This window comes from Erigeron canadensis, chromosome 7 (assembly GCF_010389155.1).
Source record: "Erigeron canadensis isolate Cc75 chromosome 7, C_canadensis_v1, whole genome shotgun sequence".
Classification (NCBI taxonomy): Eukaryota; Viridiplantae; Streptophyta; class Magnoliopsida; order Asterales; family Asteraceae; genus Erigeron; species Erigeron canadensis.
Window position 1 is genome coordinate 30,900,773 of NC_057767.1, and position 19,404 is coordinate 30,920,176.

Sequence of the window (19,404 nt, forward strand, 5' to 3'; positions counted from 1 at the left end):
AAATAATTTTCTGCCTTTCAAAAAAAAAAAAAAAACATTTGTTAAAATTTCATTCTAAGATATATAAACTACAGTATATCCTAGGAAGGAGAAAAGTCAATTGTCACAAATTAAATACTGTTTGAGTTGTAAAAAAAAGTTACAAGACATGTGCATTACTTACATTATCAAATTACAGAAGATTGTTTGTACAAAGGCAATAACTCACAATTGAAGTCATTACAATGAAGACATGGCCCCTAATGGTGCTATTTATTCCTACTATCACTTCTTTTACTGTAGATTTCGCGACCATATGTTGAAGAGATGAGCTCAACAAGCAACGGAAGCTGTAATATCACATATGTAGCAATTGGCAGACATGCTAATGCGGCTATCGGAATTAGGATCCATTCCTTTCCCTGTCCAAACATAATATACAGTGTTGCACTAAATGCTACCATCATGGATGTCACAGACAAGAATAGCATCACTAGACCAAATATTAATCGCTTAGGTAACTTGTAGAGAAAGTCATCCTCGTGATAACGTGCTGTGAGAATGGATAGAAACAACAATAAGGACGTGGTGGATGTGAACAATGAGATTGCATCCGAGACTGCAAATATGATGAAACTGGCTTTTGTCTCAAAAATTGGTTTCCCGGTATTTCCATTGTTACCACCTGGTATAGTAATGGCTGCTGCAAAAACGATAGTAATGATGAGAGCGGCCGTGATTGTGTACGAATCTGATGTCTTTTTCATCCACTCTTCACCTTCTTTTCTTAGTTGCTTGTGTTCTTCTCGAAAAACCATAATTGGGGTATCTCCATTTTGGTTCCTTTTTTCCTTAGAGCTAGGAACCACAAATTTCTCTATTTTCTGCAATTCGAACACATGTCAATACAAGCAAAGTAATACTTATAGAAATTTTATTAATAGAAGGGAGAAAACATATATATTCACCTTAAACCATTGTACCTCCTTTTGCATTTGCAGAGCAGCACCAGAAACCACATTGAGTTTTTCTATAGGTGCCAATAGTCCAGCCAAGTGCAAAATATTATTATCCGTCTTGTCATAGGCTATCCGAAGTAGATCATTGCTTCCATTCACCTGATCTTCTAAATAGTTATAAACCATCTCACAACGGCGTCTTGCTACAACTTGTGAAAGTAATTGATCCTCGTTCCTTGTATAAATTGCTTGTGGGAAAAATCTAACGATTGTTTCAACAGCCTCAGGAGTATCGTTTAATACAGCTATATTAAAGGCCCCACAAATGTGATTGTAAATCTCAGCCACATTATTTATTTTAGCGATTTCTTCACATATACGCTCTAGTATCATCATACCTTTATTGTGCTTCAGTTTGTCTTCCTCGAGGCGCTTGATATGTGGCACTGTAGGTTATTTAAATCTAAAATAGGCAATTACTGATAACAACTTTCATGATAAGGAGTAACTATGTCTCAATATAGATGAACCCATACCCATGAGCCATTTGTAAATAGTATGCAATTCGCATTTTTAAAAACTACTCGTATATAAATTTTTTGGTTAAAATTTTCACACTTATAAATGTGTACAACTTATCTAAATCAAAAACTGAACAAATTAAAAAGTTTGACATATAAAAGTGTGAAAGAAAATGTTCACACTAATAAGTGTTTGTGCAAATCTTATACAAGTGTGTACAAATCTTACACATGTACTTCAAGTGAAAAGATGAGTTTTTCACATGCAAAATTTTCACACAAAGCAATTGCAAAGAAATCACTTGCAAAGAATTGATCCTTACACTTAAAAGTGTAAGTGTAAGGATCAATTTGGTTATAGTGCACACGATTACTGTTAGCTAGGCTAAATGCTGGTTAATATAGATGTTTATGCAGCAACTAATAACTTCAAGGAAAATTGCAATAACTAGTAATCTACTATATCGTCAATTTTTCTTCAAGATGGTGGCTCAATATGCGCATGAAGCATAGAGGAAGGTCTCATATAATCGAAACCTTATCCTCTGTTTGCAGCTTATGCAATTAGCATCACTAATGATGGAGATGCATATGATGGGTTGGACCAAGAGTTTTCCCTTGTTTTATAGTGTATATTAGTACTATATTATTAGTATTATGGTTTGACTAAATCTGTAAACCAAACGGCCCCTAAGTATTGTTTTTAAGAAGAATCCACTTCAAAGGTTCCTTACCATGCAGTAATGCAGCTTTCCAAATATTGACATAAATCATCTGAATGACTGCACAAGAGATCGCAAATTAAAAATCAGAAAAAATTAACACAATACAAAGTTAAACAAAACCACCACAAATATTACATATTTTTGGTAGCTACTAAAAGATCTAAAATTGATAACATAAACAGAGAAGTCAAAGTAAATGACCACCAAGGTCGTGGAAGTGGTGACACAAGAAAGTTCGACAAGTCTCATTTAAATGCCACAATTGCAATAAGTTTGGCATTCTGCTTTCGAGTGTTGGTATCATATATAAAGTTGAGATAACCAAATATGTTCAAGAAAGGGAAGTAAAGTAAACATTAATTAGTATGAACATCCTAAAAATTAAAATGAAAGATCAAAAGGAATATATGATACCAGGGTAGAAGTAAACATTAGTATGAACATGCTAAAAGTAATGACAAAGATCAATAGAATATATGATACCAGTATTAAAGTAGCTCCTCTTGCACTTGGTGACAAACTTGGTGTTGTATGTCTCAGGGTTTTCAATATCCGAGATCATGTTATCTGCATTGTCTACAATGTTGTTCCCCGTCGGCAAATCTTGATAACGAAAATAGTTATTAGTCAGATCATGATTATTTTGCCTAAAAGTAAAAATTAAAAAGTAAAACATTGTATCTATAGTGTTGAAAACACATTAATTGAGAATGTTATCTGTGACAAACAGGGTTGCCATAACACATATCATATTTGACTCCGACAAAATGACACCCGGCCATCACTCCATCAGGATCTGGGCCTAGCTCTAATGTACTTGGTGAACTGGATACAGACTACATGACATGTAACTAACGTAAAAAATAATTATCATTATTTTATCCAGATTTAAAGATAAAACTTTGACTTTTAGCCAACTCCATTCCAGATTTAGCTAATGTTTTATTTGGGTTTTCATGAGACAAGTAGTCAAATCAAATGATACCCCAAAAGTTTGACTTTTTAAGTTTTCCTTGACTGGGAGAAACTCTGTTGCATTTCCCCCAATCAACCTGCAAACTGGTATATATACTCGCATCAAACCACTCACCAGTTAACACAAGTTCCACCAGCTCACATCACTTGCTTAAGAAACCCAAAATATTACGATCAGCCAGATCAGATATATGGGTGGCATGGACAGAGTTGTATCGGGTTAGTCTCACTATTCTATAAAGAAATACATCATGGTTCAAAGGTTTCCATAATGGGTCATCACGATTCTATTTTAATATTCTGCTGCTGATCCCATTTAAAAATAAACTCTGATCATTGGTTTCTGGTCAAGCTTCATCCACCATCACTACAAATGGTAAATGATAGCTACCTACATTTTACAACACACTTATATAAACAACTTGCAACACTTCACAACATTGTATCGAATTAAAACCAAAAAGATTTAGTGAGTTTTGACCATATTTGCACTGCAAGTTGACCAAATCATTGGTCAAAACCTACATGTTGACCAAATTGCAGAACCTTGGGATTTTGTCAACTCACAAGGTATTCCTGCGATTTTATCAACTCGTTGAAAAAAACACAAACTTCGATATATCCTTGCAATTTTGGTGGCTACTACGTGAAAACCCAAAAAATTGTATGTTAAATTGTGTTTCCATGTCGGTTTTTTTTTCCTCTAAAATAAATTACTAGCAGGTGAAAAAACATACGAGAGTAAACAAATCTTTGGTAGGAGTTGTATCGCGTTGCACTATAATATAGGTCTCGTTGATTCACTATACACATCAATGGAGTATCAGTCACGTCCTCTGGTATTGCCAAGTCAGAGTACTCATTGATCAACTCATATGCAATATCTGTGTATAACAATTACAATATGAATATAACTAAAAATGATGGATGTGAGAATGTTGTATAATATGTGATACTTGCTTATTGAGTTATATGCATTATCCCCAATAAATATTTGAAGGATAGCTTTTTTACTTTAAGAAAATATATGTTCTAACTTCTAACTAGGTTATGCTTTGCAATGATGACTTGATAAGCCTTTCTTAGGTTAATGAAAAGGTTATGAAAAGTTTTTTATTAAAAAGCTTATGCATTAGGGATGCTCTTATAGAAGCATGTTGACTCTAATCGATCATCGATAGTACAAGTTTCTTGCGTAATGTTATGTAGTAGAGATAGAAATAAAATAATTTAAACTAACCATGATATCCCAGATTGATCAATCCACCAAGAATCCATGAACCGTGCTCTCCCTCAAAGGGATTTTGATAACCATCGATTTGGGAGAGATCAATATAAATTTTGCAAGCCTCAAGCAAGTATAAGACAGTTATCTTGTGATTATTGTGGATAGCTCTAAGGATAGGTAAGTAACCCAATTCGTCGACAACAAATAACAAACAGGGGTTTTTCTCCACCAACATCTTTGCAGCCTTGGTGTTGCCAACTATTGCAGCACAATGCAGTACACTCACGCCTTGATTATAACTCACAAGACTTGGAAGTGATGCCGGGTTTATCTCCATTAGGAGATTTTCAACAAACTGGATATTCTGACATGTAGTGATAGCAAGGTGAAGTGGGCTATCACCTTCCGTATTGACTTTGGCTGTCAATGCAGCTCTGTCGTTGTTAAAAAACTCTTGGGCTTTATCCCAGTCTCCCCTTATAATAGCTCTATGTAATGGTATGTACTCTGTCGCAGCTATTTAAATGAGAGAAAATGACAACCGTTAGTTTATTGGGAAATCCACAAATAAGTGGTTCTAGCCAGATATCGTTGCAATGACAGAAGGTCGATCAATGACAACAATTTAACTAATGAGAAATCCAAAACAATTACCAAATTACGTACATTTTCTTTTCCCTATGATGCTGATATCTCTCTTTGTGTAAAGTTGAGCCCCCATGGCCCGAAGCCTTGTAGAATTATCGTAGTTATTCTTAAGCTTTTCCCATACTCTATAGGCATTGTGGAGATCTAAAACAGTGGCCAACACATCTTCACTTAACGTCCCAAAGATCCATCCTTTCACAAGTGTATCTTTCCACTTATTCCATTCATCATGCATGGGGTTTCTCATCGTGCCGTCAATGAAATAAACCATGTCATGGTACTCCAAGAGGCACATCATTTGTTTCTTCCAGAGATCATAGTTGGTTTCACCAGAGAGCTTAATAGACACAAAGTTGGATATAGGAATCTGACCAAGGTGCGGGGTATATTGTTGTGAATCTCCTGCTACATAATTACAATCACTCTTTATCATAAACTCATAGATTTCTACTTCCATAAAGAATTTGAAACATATGTACAAGCCGGCCCAGTAATGTTAATGGAAGGACCTAGGGACTCCTTACCATCCTTAAGTTTTTCAGCTTTCGGACTTAAGTATCTTAGGTTTTGGACTAATGTTTACGTTTTGAGCTAGGACTTAAAAGAGCATTGTATTTATATTGGGAAAATTTTAAGATATGGTGATAGTTTATTGATGGTCTTGATTTACTTCAAGAACTTAATACTGTATATTAAAACATGTTATTCATTTCAAAAATGACTAGTCATGTTAGGCAGCTCTTGGCGCTTGGATTAAAATCAAGGGTCAAGATTCAAAGTTCCTTTGATTTTCATGGAAGGGTCAAGATGTTTCCAACTTGATCTATCAAGTTGAAAACAGCTTGAGAGAATCTCTTGAAAGGGTTGACTATTTATAGAATTACATTCAAAAGCTTAATACTTTTCCAGATGCAAGTATTACTTACTCATGTCACAAGAAAGAAGTCTTTCTAAACTAAAAATCATAAAATATTATTTACGGTCTACAATGTCACAAGAAAGGTTAAAAGGGTTGACTATTATGTCAATTTAAATTAAGTGTGAAATTTGATTAAAGAGTTTGGTTAGATAAATAAACTTTATATAAATAATTTAAACATTTTTTACACATACAAATAATAGATAAAAACAACATTTTAAACCCTCCATATATTTGGCGGTGCAAAGCCAGATAAAATAGTGATTTTTGTTGGACACTTTAGAAAAAAGCCACAAAGATATTGGTCTAGCTTGGGGCGCGCAAAGCCTGGATAAAATAGTGATTTTTGTTGGACACTTTAGAAAAAAGCCACAAAAATATTGGTCTAGCTTGGGGCGCGTACCATAAAGGTTAAGCCGTCTTACATATATATACATACATATAACGGAAAGGATAATGTGAACCGGGCATACCTTCATTGACGACATTGCTGCTCGAAGTGCCTAAAGAATCCATTAATTAGATCGATCGAATAAAGACTGTTGAAAATAGTACAGTACTAAATTAGATTTCATGAAGATTTTTGTATGTTTAAATGTGTAAATGTATATAAGGGAGATATACTATGCACCCAAGGATAGTACAAAATTGCATGTCATCCAAAATGTAACATATTGAATACCGATTAACTAGGGTGATTATATATTGACCAAAAACCAATCCAGCCCGGTTGTGCACCAGACCAACCCGAAAACTAAAAAAAGTTCATAAAAAAAATGTGGCCCATAAACCGGACTGTATAACCGGGTTTTAGTCGTTTAAAATAGTGAAAACCGAGGGCAAAAATTTTAATGTGATTTTCTTTGGTTTATTTGCCGTGCTAATATTTGGATGGTGACCGAACACAGCACAAATATTTATAAAACTAACAAGTACGAAATCATAAAGTTGTACTCCGTTTAAAAATAAGGAAATGGTAAACAAACAAACCTTATTTGGACGATTCGATGACGATGATGATGGTACACCGCAGATTCTTAATTTGGATGATGATGATCGAACAACAGTTGGCTTTTGATGGTTTTTATTGCATTGACTTTGGATTAGTAAAACTGTTGATCATAAGAGGAGAATGTGTATTTATAGATTAAATTATATGATTGTACGTACGTGTGTGTGTGTGTGAAGAAGTGGGGTTACTTGCGAGTCTGCGACCCTCGTACGTTTGTAAATGGCACAAAATTGCACAAAGGCAGCTACCAGTCTATTTGTGAGAATGTAATCCCATTTTAGTACTTTGTAGTAATAGCATGTTATCGTATAATTTGGTTTACAACAAATTTACTTTGTTGTTAGTACTTAAAGGAAGATCGAGTAGGAACAAGAACTGAGAATCCCCTATCATATTACAACCAGTATTTTGACTAATATTATTGCACCGAAACCTGTTATCATCAAAAGTGGTAACCAAATATTGTCCTAAACATCGAACGGTAGCGGTATCAGTTTGGTACCAATATTTTCAGATTTTCGATTTTCGAGCATCCTTACTTGGAGATAGCAATCGTTGACTTTGGAGGGTAACATGACAGTGAGTTGTCTACTACTAGACAACATTATCTATCTGTGGCCCCTACAGACTTCGCTGATGAGTTGTCGAGATATACCAATTTTTTTAACATTCCAACCAATTAATAAACTCCAACCTTCCCTCTTACTCTTCTTTCTTTAATATTAGAAACAAAACACGTTTATCGACGGGTATGGGTACAATAATTGGTAATCCCACATTGGGTAGTTGACTAGTGAACCTCAAGTTCAATATTTATTTTGCTAAAAACGTAATAAATAGAGACGAACACTAAAATGGATTTACTCTAGTGTTTACTAACATGATATCCACGCAATACAATGGTGTTCGTGGCGGCAACGGTGTGCTGGTGGGGGACGGCGGTTGGTGGTAAAGGTGGTGTCACGTGGTTTGGATAATATTGATGTAAAGGGTTGATTGAGATATTTTAAAAGATAAATGACTAGTAATATAATATAATCATTAAAGGTATTTTAGAAAGTTTCCCCATGTAACTTTCAACATGAAAGCTATTCTTTTTATAATATAGTATAAATATATATAGAGTAGAGATCTCAGTAAAAGTACCAAAAGAAAGTTCGTTTTTGATTATTTTTAGTTTGTTTTTCTTGATTTTTTTCCTTTCTTTTCCGTTTTTGATTTCTTTAGTTAACTCATTCTAAAAATAATAATAATTATTGTATAAAAAAAAAATCTAATCCGAGTTGATTGGTTAATAAGTCATTAGTTTAACTGTCTTAAAGTATATATTAAAATTAAAATTAAGATAATATAAGACTAGCCTTGTACTCGCGCGATGCGACGAAGCATAGGAAAAAACGTTGGTTAATTAGCGATACCCGCACGATTACCGGATCACCGTATCTATGGCTATGTGTGTTTTAGACGGCGGAGACGACGGTGGTTTTAGGAGGCAGTGGCTATGTGTGTTTTAGAAGGAGGCAATTCTGAGGAGATGTGTGTTTTGTTTTGGGGTGATGTATGGGCGTGTTTTTTGGTATAATATGTGAGCAACTTTAGGGAAAAGGAAGGGAGACAAATTGGACGTAAGGTTTTCTTAAAGGTATTTTCGATATTTCAAGATTAAAGTGTTTGGTGGTAGTGTAAATTAAAAGGGTAAAATTGGAAATTTAAATGTAGAGTGTTTAATTTGGAGAGGGATAGTTTGTTTATATAGGGAGTATAGATTAAGATTAAGATAGCCGACCTTTTTTTAGAGGATTCAGAATGTATAATACAGTTCATACAATTGAGGTTACAATGAAATCACCACCCAAGAAATTCTCAAAGATAAAAAGCGGACAGGCCATTGCAATGTTACCACTACCTAAGCTAAACATGGAAGAAATCAAAGAGTTTCATAGGTGGTGTACGGCAAGTTGAAATAAAATATGTGCAGCATGTTTGCTAAAATACATTAGCCAGCGCATATTGGGGCGATATCTAGTTGGGATACCCGAGTATGCCATTATGGTAAGCTAGCAGTCAAAGGGTGGATCAAGCCAAAATCAGTAATGGTAATGGTGGTGGTGCACATCTTTGCTATGAATCTAGAGCAAAAAAATAAAATTAAATAAGAATTACGGAAGAATAAAACAGAGAACAAAGCTTGAGTAGTGAAAGAGGACTAAATTTGGAAATAATAACTTATATAATGGACTTTACCCTATTCTAGTTCCTGTAACCATTATTAACATAATTTACAAACTTTAAAGATTTTGGACAAGAATTCTTTGGCTCAACCTGATAGAACATGTTTAGATACATATGAAAAGTTAACCATTTTGCCGTTTTCTTTTTACCTAAAATTACTAGGAAATCAGCTGCAAAAGAAAATCCTGACCGATCGAGTTCGATAGAAATCGACAGATGAATCAAGATAGCAATAAAGGATTAACTGTACTATGTGATATTGTGAGGAGTTAGCTTTTCACGAACCTGTTGTTCATCAAGTAGCGGTCCAGTAGAATTGGTTTGTATTTACCACATCAAGTATCATGAGATACAATCTTCTGCATACAACCAAAAGAAAATGGAACATGTCATCATATGGAGTCAAATGCTAAACAAAATTTATCAGTGGGGCTACACTCGATACACAGAAATGGAATGAAAGACCTTTTGTACAATAGAACCTTTGTACGCATGGTACATACCATTTACGACAACACATGTTGTGCAAAATCATGACATCATTCCTATATGTAGTTAGTGGCAAGCAATCTAGAAGAAAGAAGAGAGAATGCGGTGTAAAAGAGACGGAGAAAGGGTATGTCACGTTCTTATTGGGTGGAAGAAGGAAGAGAATGTGACGTGCTGCATTCCTACTGGAGCTCCTTAATAGTAAATTGAGAGGATGAATGTTTTATATTATAGTATTTATATTAACGGTAGATTATTAATGAAATGAGATTAAAAAGAGCAAAACCATTTTGGTTCAACAGAACCCGGCCCATATTGAGCGGTAGAAAAAACTCAGTGTTACCCGCCCTATGTAACCATTTTCCCGCTTCAACTGAGGCATGAATCAATATTAGAAACAACAAGAAAATCAAAAGTTGGAGAATTTACCTCAGCAAAACTAACTATAACAGCCTTGGCTCAACTTTGGAATTTTCCCTTCCATGAAATCCAAGCATTTTCGACTTGATCCAATTGGGAATCTGGAATCCCAGTGTTTCTATCTAATAACTCAACCCATTCCTTCCAAGGAAGTCTGGAAGGATCCAAGAATTCTGAAACTTGAGGCAACAAGATAGATTTGTAGAAATCATTGACATCTTTTAGTATTTCTTCAGATTCAACCAAAGTCTCCATTTCAGGCCTTGTACCAGGACAAGTTCTCATCGTAAAACTGTTAGATCGCAGAAATAGTACTTCAGATGGAGCAATCGGTACCACAATACGTGTGAATTTGTTTAGCGATAGTGTGATTACGTCTCTCCGAAGTAGTCCACGCTTCACTGCCACGGCTGTCCCCACCATTTTGCGGATCTGATCAAATAGCAATATCAAGCAAGGCAAACAAAGCTATATCATCAAATTGGGTTTTTCCCATCAGACTTTCCCTAGTTGCCTAGTTCTAGTAACTATTGCTCATTTTGTTGGCCCCAGCCCATTATCAATTTTATCACTGCCCACAAAATGGATAACTGAAGGAGTAAAAATGTTCTTTTAGGTGGAAATTTTGACTCATTGACCTATCAATGGGTTGCTTCAGGTTATATGTGATGGGTCAAAGTGGTAAAATGAAAATTTTCCTAAAACTCCTAACTCATTTTCTCATAAAATTACTGCTAGTCTGCTATACCACCGCTATAACCAATATCTCATATATCGGTCCTGTTCCACTATAACAGTTATTTCAGTATTAACTACTTAGAAGTTAGAAAACTAAATTATCTTATCACTGAAACAGTGAAACAACACAAGACTTAACAATTAATGAAATTAGTATTAAAGAAAACTCTCAAAAGTTTAGACCCAAACTCATTTAAACCTATTAGCCAATCCTCCCGGACCACCCCTTTTGCCACCTCTTGTTCGGTACATACATTCAGAAATGAGTTCACTTACTTGATGAAGCATAAATGATTCCCCACAAATGGAGATTTCAACATAGCTCGCTCCAAACATTTGTTCCAGTTTTCCACATGAGCACTGAAAAATTCTTCTGAAGTGGGCAGCACTTATCCTATCTTTCACATCAGGTTCATGAAGCCATTTAGCTAGAATAGGCACATCCTTCAAAACATTCCCATTTGCATCGGTATCATTAACCAGTTCCTTATCAGAATCAATATTCATTAACAATGCAGGTTCTTCATCAACACAGTTTGCAATTATTTCATCTGCCCCAAAAGCTTCTTCTCCATCAGATTCACCATATGCCAAGTCAGATGATTCTTCCTCATCAATGTTTTGAAGCATAGCTTCAGATGGCTCACTTGACCATTTTAGTTTTTCTCTTCTATTGGCAATACGCCCAACATTAGGAGGTCGTTTTGTAGAATACTTATTCCTATAATTTTTTCGGATTGTATAGTTATGGAATGGATGTCTTCCCTACAATACCCCCATCAAAGTTAAGTCTTTTATCAGTTCTGTACGAACAGAATATCCATTAAACCTTTTATGTAACAATAAAAGGCAAATACAACATTGTTGACATCAACTAAAAAAATTAAGCTAGCAAGCAACAATAAGTTCCACATCAGAACAACTCTAGATGGCAACATTTAGGGGGCATGTGTATGTGAGTCTAAAGTGATTATTGTGGCTTCTATTCACTATACTAATTTGATTATGATTATGACTAAGTAGTTGCCCTAGGAAAACTGATTATTGGGATAGCCTTAAACAATGTCGTATTACACAATCAGAATTCATGTACTTCTGTTGTTGGAAGCTGTATTTACGAAGTTTCTAGGTATCTGAGTGTTTGTGAAATTCTAATTACTTAAGTAATAAACTAATTCCTTGAAACTTGGAGTAAAAAGCATTGTGAAATCAGGTTCAAAAAGAGGTCAATTGGCAAAAAAAAAATTCATCTGTTTTGTTGCTGCTGAATGAAACTAGGGGTGTCATCCACAAAACATGACAGGAACAAACTCGAAGTGGAAAACTATGAAATAACAAAACAGATAATTTAAGTACTTGACTCATCATAAGCGGTCTGATTCTGGTTATAAATCGGTCTGGTTCAAATTTAGAAACGTTTCGGTCCAAAAACAACCACAAACTGAATACGAACTTGGAGTTTTATATTTTGTAAAATATAGAATCCAGAATGTGGTTTCAAGTTTCAAAACAAAAAAAATTAGAAAAGAACTACTTTGGTTCCGGTTCCAGTTTTACCGCAAAGAATCGATATGAAGATATTCCGAAGTAAAACCTGGTTTCTAAAAAATCAAGAACTGGGAACCAAAAAATTATATAACCAGTAATAGTTTGGTCTGGTTCTGTCGTTTCAGATCCCTCTATATGAAAATGTCCCTAAGGAATCAGATCAACAGAAGCAGAATTAGTTTATCAAAACATTAAAAACTGACTTTTTCGAATTGGAATAGCAATAAAAATAATTATTTCCCACAATGACCAACCAACACCCCTTCAGCTATCACTATCCTAGCATTAATCAGCTATCTACATGATGTTATGGTCCTGATCCACCTGATTCTGAATCCCAATTATAGTTTGATCCAATCTAAAATATAGGAATAGCTATGAATTCTTTCTAAACTTTATTTTCATGTAACCATGAAGACTAACACATTGGTGACTGTCTCCATTAAGTTTATCACAGCCCGCAGTCAATTAGATCCATACAACATATGTTCCCTCAGGTTTGACTGTTCAGAGAATCCCAATATGGCCAAATAACCAATTGCATAAAAATATTAACTAAAAAGGGACTGAAGAAAAAATTGTTAGTGTACCTCAAAAGAATTTAGTATGCTATTGAAGTCTGATAAGTGATGTTCAATTTCAGCTTCACTAAAGTCACTAGTGATCCCAATGACTTCGACAGGAAGGAGATAACTATATTTCCGGATATTACATTCTCTTCTAGCATCAAAACTCCTGGAAAGATAGTGAATCAGAAAGTTTAATCAGGTAACGTAAGATATCTATATTTTGTATATTGCTAAAATGTGAATAGATACAAAAAGGGAGTTTTAAAGTCTTCATTTGTCTCTTTGGTTCAACAAACACAGCATCACCATTATAAATTTCATTTAGTTTATAACTAAACCCCAGTGGTACCGCCATCATGTGACCACATGGACCCACAGATGAAGGCTAGAGGTCACAGGTTCAAAACTTGCCAAAGGCAAGTGGAGTAACTATATCTTGTGATCCCATGTGTGAGGATGGTGACATACCAGGCATTAGTTCTATGCGGTGTGTGCTCTGGGTACCAAAATGGTACATGGGACCAGAGGGTTCCCGCCCATTTACCCTTTTTTTTCAATATTTAAGAGACGGTATTATCTAACTGTAGTAACCTTTTCATAATATACAGCAGCTATTTTAACTACCATTATTGTTTATATAATATATTGATGCAATGATTTATGCCGATGAATACAAACAAGGACAATGCTGAAATGATCATGTTGGGCATGTAGGATGACTAGAAGTAGCAAGATGGGAGGGTCGGGCAGTTTGTGTCAGAGGTTTAAAGGGATTGTGTTGAAATGAGTCATTTTTTTAAACGCATCGGAAAAGGTCGGTTTGACACTTTGACCCACAACTTATTGACCTGAACCCATTTGAACAATTTAACTAATTCCTTTTTTAGGTTTTTTTTTCCCTTGATTTGACTAGTTTGAATTAAAACACTACCTAAATCAGCTTAACTATAAGTAATAAAGTAAATTGGTTGAAAATGACATATTTCTCACCTTTGTGAAGGCAGAATGCTGAAAACTCTGATATTTTTTGGAAGATATGTATTTACAAGATTTGCAAGTGCTATGCCATTGGGGTCACCAGTCCATGCATATTCAGGGATTTCCATTTTGAGTGATATCATGGTTGACAAAGAATGAACCTGATGAGACCCAAATTAATTAGCAACGACAAAACCAGACGGACCAAAATGAACAAGTGGTATTAGTTCACCTTAACTTACTCCTTTATCTGTTCGGCTACTTCTAGCCCATGCTATCTTGTTCAAATCCCCAAAGTTACTGTCACGTATTCCACCTGCTTTGTAAATAGCTGTTTCCAACTCTTTCTCTATAGCTATATACCATAAATAACAGTACTTTAACAAAACCATAAAAAGGATCAAATACATGACTTGCTGAAAGAAAGTTGTGTTATTGTGTATGCTAGCTGTAAACAGAACTCAAACAAGAAGTAACCTAACACTTTCTAGTCCTTTTATTGAGAAAATTACATGTTTCAAATTTCATATATACATACAAGTGGATGCAGATGCTATACCAATTCCCAAGCTCCCTTACTCTAACCAATAAAGTAACTAAAGATGTTACATGCTAAACTATCTTGCACCACCACAGATTCCTGCCAGCAGAACTGGAACTCTACAAAATGAACAACGACAGTGACTCCCTTCATTAACGTCAGAGACTAGAGGTGGAGGTAATACCCTCCCATTAGCAAATAACACCCTGCTACCATTCCGGTGATGATTATCCAAGTTTAAATCCATCATTGCATCACTAAAAAGTGCGTCAACCCCAAACCTCCGTTCAAACTCCAGAAACTCTCCAAGTGAAGATGGCTTTAAAGCCTCGCCCCTACATAACCACCACCAGTTTCTCCTAACCCTTTTCTTCCTACGTTCTGCCCCCAAAGCTGGTGCCATGTCCATCTTCCTCCTCCTTCTTCCTACAAAACTCCTATGAAGAGTTGATCTAAGATTGATAGTGGGTGCGACTTCTCGGCAGTTCGGAGGTGTCCTAAAGGTGATGGGGGGAAGAGGCGCCATCCTTAAGCCCATTAAAGCTCCTAAGCTGGTGCTACGCTCATGGAAGAACGACCCGGTTGATCCAGTATCTATATCCGACGATGAAACAGAAGATATTGTCGGTGATAAAGATGGTGGAATCAATTCGGTAGCCAGATGTGACATCCTCGTCATCCTACGTGAAGTAACTCTCAAATACACCCCAGATCAGAATTCCTGAATTCTTTCAAACACACACTGTTCGTATATGTTGTATGTGTATATAATCTGAAGAGGCTTTTGAGAAAGTGTACATATAAATAGTGTGCAACTTTTTGGAAGGATCTAATAGTGCGCAACTTTTTGGAAGGATCTAATAATTATTGCTAGTTACTAACCACCAAATTATTTCATAATTATGGTATTCATCAGTTTTCTCTTTTCAGTAACCCAAAGTCTAGATAATTGAGCTACCAACAATTTTTATAAATATGTATTTGTGATAACACAAAATAAATAAAGACACCATGACTGCTTTATAGTTTCTATCTTATTATATACATAAAGAAAAAATGTTCACTAATTGGAAATTTATGCCTTTATAATTATAAAAATGATGTCCTCCATATGATATTATACTTAAACTATTAATAAATAAATAAATTATATAAACATGACTGATTAACATAAAAAATTTTCAAACAGAATGATGACTATATCATTTTTATCAAGATATGAATATGACATGGTAATAGTATTGTTAAGAGCTCCAACTTTTAGACTTTCCTACTAATAATGACACTAAACCTTTTTCCTGTACATGAAAGTCTAAAATCAAGAGCCACTAACTCTATTATTATGCTCATTTTGTATGGCTTTAACTACTTTAACTTATCTTTACATGTCACACACACTTGCATTGTAGTTATATTAATTAATTAAGAGAAAATGATGGGTACTACTAGTGGCACCTACGCTGGTGTTTTCAAGAGTTAATAACGGATTATATGTGTGTTTTGAATAGTTTGAGAACTACAAATATAAATTTGCCTTAAAAACTGTTGAAAAACGTAATTATAAAGATTAAAAATATATAAATTACACTATTAGTATAACTATAATCTATGAGAGCATAATATATGATTAATATAGTTTTGTTATGAAAAAAAATATAAATACTAGCTTTTTACCCTTTTTTTTATACTTGCTTTCAAAATTTATGCTATTATTTGCATAGAAAGACTTAGATAGAGTTTGTTTTAAACTTTTAATATCAGAAGTTTAAGATTATGGGTGTTTTGGCAAAATTTAATACTTGTATATTTCCATCCTGATAATCAAATAACGTTCAATAGAAGACTTGTATGATACCATGGCGTGGTTTGAAAAATTATCTAAACTAATTACAATATCTTATAGTGGAATGCATCTTAACTCTTGACCCATTTTTTTTCACTTGAGTCATGTTTGAAAACTCCTATGGACCTTGTTGAAGTACCACTGTTTTCTTAAAATGCAGGTAAATGGGTGAGTTTTTCCTTACTTTGAGGAAGCCGAATATGTATGTATTCTAACCAAGTTAACTCGTGACATTTTGTGATAATATCAAGAAGCATGTTTGTTAAAGATGCTTATTTGATCAAGGGATATTTTAACCCTTACGAATACAATATGTATCGATTATAAATTGGGTCTATACTTAAAACCACTAAAACAGAATATCATATCATAAATGATGAGCACTTTATTAGAAGAATCCTAAAAATTTAATCAAAAACTTATAAAATTCCAAATCGTTCTAGCATTTTGACTAATTTTCATCCATTCATTAGTTAATCCAAGTAGAATAAATTAATAACAAAGATTCCTCTAATACAACCTATTTAAAAACCCTATATGAAACTTTACCAATATCAAGTTTTAATTCCCACTAAACTTTGCATCAAAATATAAATATAAAGTTTATTGTACACCATCCATCCAAAACAAAAGTTCATACTTAACCCTGTGTATCATTAATTTATTCAGAACAAAAAATTTCCCAATAAATAATTCCAATACTATATATTTTCCAATATAATTAAAATGTGATACTAGCTTATTTATACTAAAGATTCTTATTATTTGGAATATTCTATCAGGCTTAGGATGGAGGACATTACTTGTTAATTTGTTAGTAATACAAGGAAAATATATCAGCCACTTTTAGCAACGCAGTCAAAGTATAAGGTACTAAACTGTAAATTTATCAGGAAAAGAAAAGAAAGTTACTGGATACGGAGTCATCCTTTTGCATCTGCAAACCTACAATCAAAATTTAAAACACAAAATATAAATTTCATCCTTTTTTTTTAACACAGAACTATTCGGACTCGATATTAGCTCAACTCGAATAAGCTCGAGTCGAGTTCGAGTCGAGTTCGGAATTCATAATAGAAGTCCACATATTCGCTGTCGCATTGCGCGGATATAACTTAAAAATTAATAGTTTTAGATATATCTTAATAAAAAAAATAAAGTTATTTGAAAAGAATTGTATTTAAAAAAAAAAACTAAATAAGTAAAAAGTAAAATTAATTAAATAGAATAATACAAAAAATGATTAAATATCTCACCTCTGTAATCAGTACCGACGTATCCAACGCGCATAACGACTTTCTTTTTCCGGTACGGCTGCCATTTTTCGGATGAAGAAATGTTGCTGCCGGAATAGTTCGGCGGCGGAGGTAGGGTTTCGAGTGAAGACGACGGCGGAGATGCGGCGGAGGAGAAACAGAGGATTCTGATTGAGTTAGTTTTGTTTGAAAATAGAAAGTGTTTTTTGGTGAGAAATTGATTTTGAATGAAATTAGATAATGTTAATCGGAGTGAAGTGGTGGCCATTGAAGATGATGAAATTTAGTGACTGGATAGAGTCTGGTGAAGAAGAGGAAGTAGGTTTGGATAGTGTACACTTGTGGTCCTTTGTTTTGGTATGTTTTGTATATTTGGTTTATGTATGTTTATGAATTCGCATTTAGTCGTGTAAAATGTTTTTTTTTTTTTTTCCTACTTTATAAATTATTTAAAAAATAAAATGAGTTCTTTATCGTAGATAAAAATTTTGAAAACATAATCAAAACTAAAAAATGTTATTTTTTATAATAGAAAATATGTTATAATTTAATTGATAGAGCGGGGAGTGAAGGGGGATAAGGGCAAGAGCGGAGATACAGAGGTACAATTAATATAATTTGAATTGTTAGAAATCTTAAAAATGAAAAATAATAAAAGAAAAAAAAAAGTGTTTCTTATTTCCCTGTTAAAAAGTGAAAATTAGTGTTTTCTGTTTTCTTGATAAATGTTTTTGAAAAATTATGAATTGATCTCGTTTTTTGTTTTTCATTTAGATTTAAATGAGTTATTCAGATGTAAAAAAGAGGTCATCATTTGGCCAATTTGGATTATTTACATCTAACTTTTATGTAATAAGCCAAAACAAACATTCTATCAAGCGTGAGTCTCATTGGATGATTAAATTAGAGGTGAGTCGTTACATAGTTAGTGTTGAAACGTAGGTTATTAACAATCCGATAGATTATGCTTACCTTTATTGGTTCCATATTTTGATGAAAAGTGAAGAAATGTTGTTGTATTTTTGTTTGTTCAAGTTTTACTTGGCGTTTCTTGTTTGTTATTTGTGTTTGAGAAAGAAGTATGCATGTTTGACAAAGAAAACGAATAAAATATGTGTTTTTAACCAAGGTCACGAGTTGCTAGTTGCTTATAATTTAACATTGGTTGGTATGAGATTAACGGTCCTCATAAATGTTAGTTTGGTATAAGGTAGATGATCCTTGTAAATATTAATAGGTATGAGAAATCCTCATAAATATTGATGGGTATAGTCAATAATGTTACCATTGACATTTGAATTCTAAACATGAGAACTTTAAAGTTTCCAAATTTTATCAACCTGCAGTTTTGCTACACATATGTGATTACCAAAAAGTATTATTATGATTGTGATTAACAAGACTAAAACTTAATACCTTGAAATAAATACTAGTTGTCTAATTAATTAACAACACTAAAAGTTAATAAAACTTTATACTCGTATTATATTTGGAAGTAAACAAACACTACTACACTAGTCGTCTAAACCCGAAAGGTATGCTTGCTCAATATGGTCAACGAGGTCCCAATGTAGAGCTTTGCGGGTGTCTTAGTTCTGGATCTCTAGTACCATATTATGAAACCTAATCGTGAAACATCAGTCAAATTCTAACTTGCTCTTAGATTGGGTAGTAGTAATAATAAGGGAGTGTTTGAATATGTTTGCTCAAACCTGGAATAGCAACCTTTAACTATCTATTCATGTTTCAAGAACTCTCTTAAGTTCATTTCTTATAGAGAAATATTTTTTACTATGCAAAATTGAAAACAAGGACATTTCTAAC

General features: G+C 33.9%; 3 protein-coding genes across 6 annotated transcripts; all 3 read right to left on the minus strand.

Moving 5' to 3' along the window:
* Nucleotides 1–126: 126 nt before the first annotated feature.
* Nucleotides 127–7,111, minus strand: LOC122607771. 3 transcript variants are annotated; one of them, XM_043780811.1, is made up of 10 exons: nucleotides 6,945–7,111; nucleotides 6,428–6,493; nucleotides 5,054–5,440; nucleotides 4,400–4,903; nucleotides 3,897–4,043; nucleotides 2,668–2,787; nucleotides 2,194–2,241; nucleotides 1,337–1,384; nucleotides 948–1,243; nucleotides 127–863 (listed from the first exon to the last, which is right to left on the minus strand). In XM_043780811.1, the coding sequence occupies exons 2-10, from the start codon at nucleotides 6,468–6,470 to the stop codon at nucleotides 249–251; spliced, it is 2,208 nt and encodes a 735-aa protein (XP_043636746.1). In that variant the 5' UTR covers nucleotides 6,471–6,493; nucleotides 6,945–7,111; the 3' UTR covers nucleotides 127–248. The 3 variants fall into 3 exon arrangements, with proteins under 3 accessions (XP_043636746.1, XP_043636745.1, XP_043636744.1); XM_043780810.1 differs by having other exon boundaries at nucleotides 948–1,384; nucleotides 5,054–5,437; XM_043780809.1 differs by having other exon boundaries at nucleotides 948–1,384.
* Nucleotides 7,112–8,732: 1,621 nt separating this feature from the next.
* On the minus strand, nucleotides 8,733–17,955 carry LOC122608268 (putative tRNA pseudouridine synthase). Of its 2 annotated transcripts, none has more exons than XM_043781354.1 (9): nucleotides 17,581–17,955; nucleotides 17,237–17,269; nucleotides 14,183–14,295; nucleotides 13,953–14,101; nucleotides 12,984–13,128; nucleotides 11,122–11,610; nucleotides 10,117–10,539; nucleotides 9,484–9,554; nucleotides 8,733–9,095 (listed from the first exon to the last, which is right to left on the minus strand). In XM_043781354.1, exons 1-7 carry the CDS (start codon nucleotides 17,846–17,848, stop codon nucleotides 10,147–10,149), a joined length of 1,590 nt encoding a protein of 529 aa, XP_043637289.1. In that variant the 5' UTR covers nucleotides 17,849–17,955; the 3' UTR covers nucleotides 8,733–9,095; nucleotides 9,484–9,554; nucleotides 10,117–10,146. The 2 variants fall into 2 exon arrangements, with proteins under 2 accessions (XP_043637289.1, XP_043637288.1); XM_043781353.1 differs by having other exon boundaries at nucleotides 9,484–9,557; nucleotides 17,581–17,953.
* On the minus strand, nucleotides 14,339–15,243 carry LOC122608269 (uncharacterized protein At3g17950-like). The gene has a single exon (XM_043781355.1). It carries the CDS (start codon nucleotides 15,158–15,160, stop codon nucleotides 14,558–14,560), a length of 603 nt encoding a protein of 200 aa, XP_043637290.1. The 5' UTR covers nucleotides 15,161–15,243; the 3' UTR covers nucleotides 14,339–14,557.
* Nucleotides 17,956–19,404: the final 1,449 nt, after the last annotated feature.

What these genes read in the sequence shown, in the direction of transcription:
- LOC122607771 (XM_043780809.1), bottom strand. Translation starts at nt 6,470, where the DNA reads ATGGATTCTTTAGGCACTTCGAGCAGCAATGTCGTCAATGAAG. An exon ending in GAGGAGCTACTTTAATACTG is followed by an intron (nt 2,242 to 2,667) that starts GTATCATATATT and finishes TCTCTTGTGCAG; the next exon opens with TCATTCAGATGATTTATGTC. An exon ending in AGGAGGTACAATGGTTTAAG is followed by an intron (nt 864 to 947) that starts GTGAATATATAT and finishes TTCGAATTGCAG; the next exon opens with AAAATAGAGAAATTTGTGGT.
- LOC122608269 (XM_043781355.1), bottom strand. Translation starts at nt 15,160, where the DNA reads ATGACGAGGATGTCACATCTGGCTACCGAATTGATTCCACCATCTTTA.
- LOC122608268 (XM_043781354.1), bottom strand. Translation starts at nt 17,848, where the DNA reads ATGGCCACCACTTCACTCCGATTAACATTATCTAATTTCATTCAAAAT. An exon ending in AAAGGATGACTCCGTATCCA is followed by an intron (nt 14,296 to 17,236) that starts GTAACTTTCTTT and finishes TATGGTATATAG; the next exon opens with CTATAGAGAAAGAGTTGGAA. An exon ending in AATCATTTATGCTTCATCAA is followed by an intron (nt 10,540 to 11,121) that starts GTAAGTGAACTC and finishes CTATTTGATCAG; the next exon opens with ATCCGCAAAATGGTGGGGAC.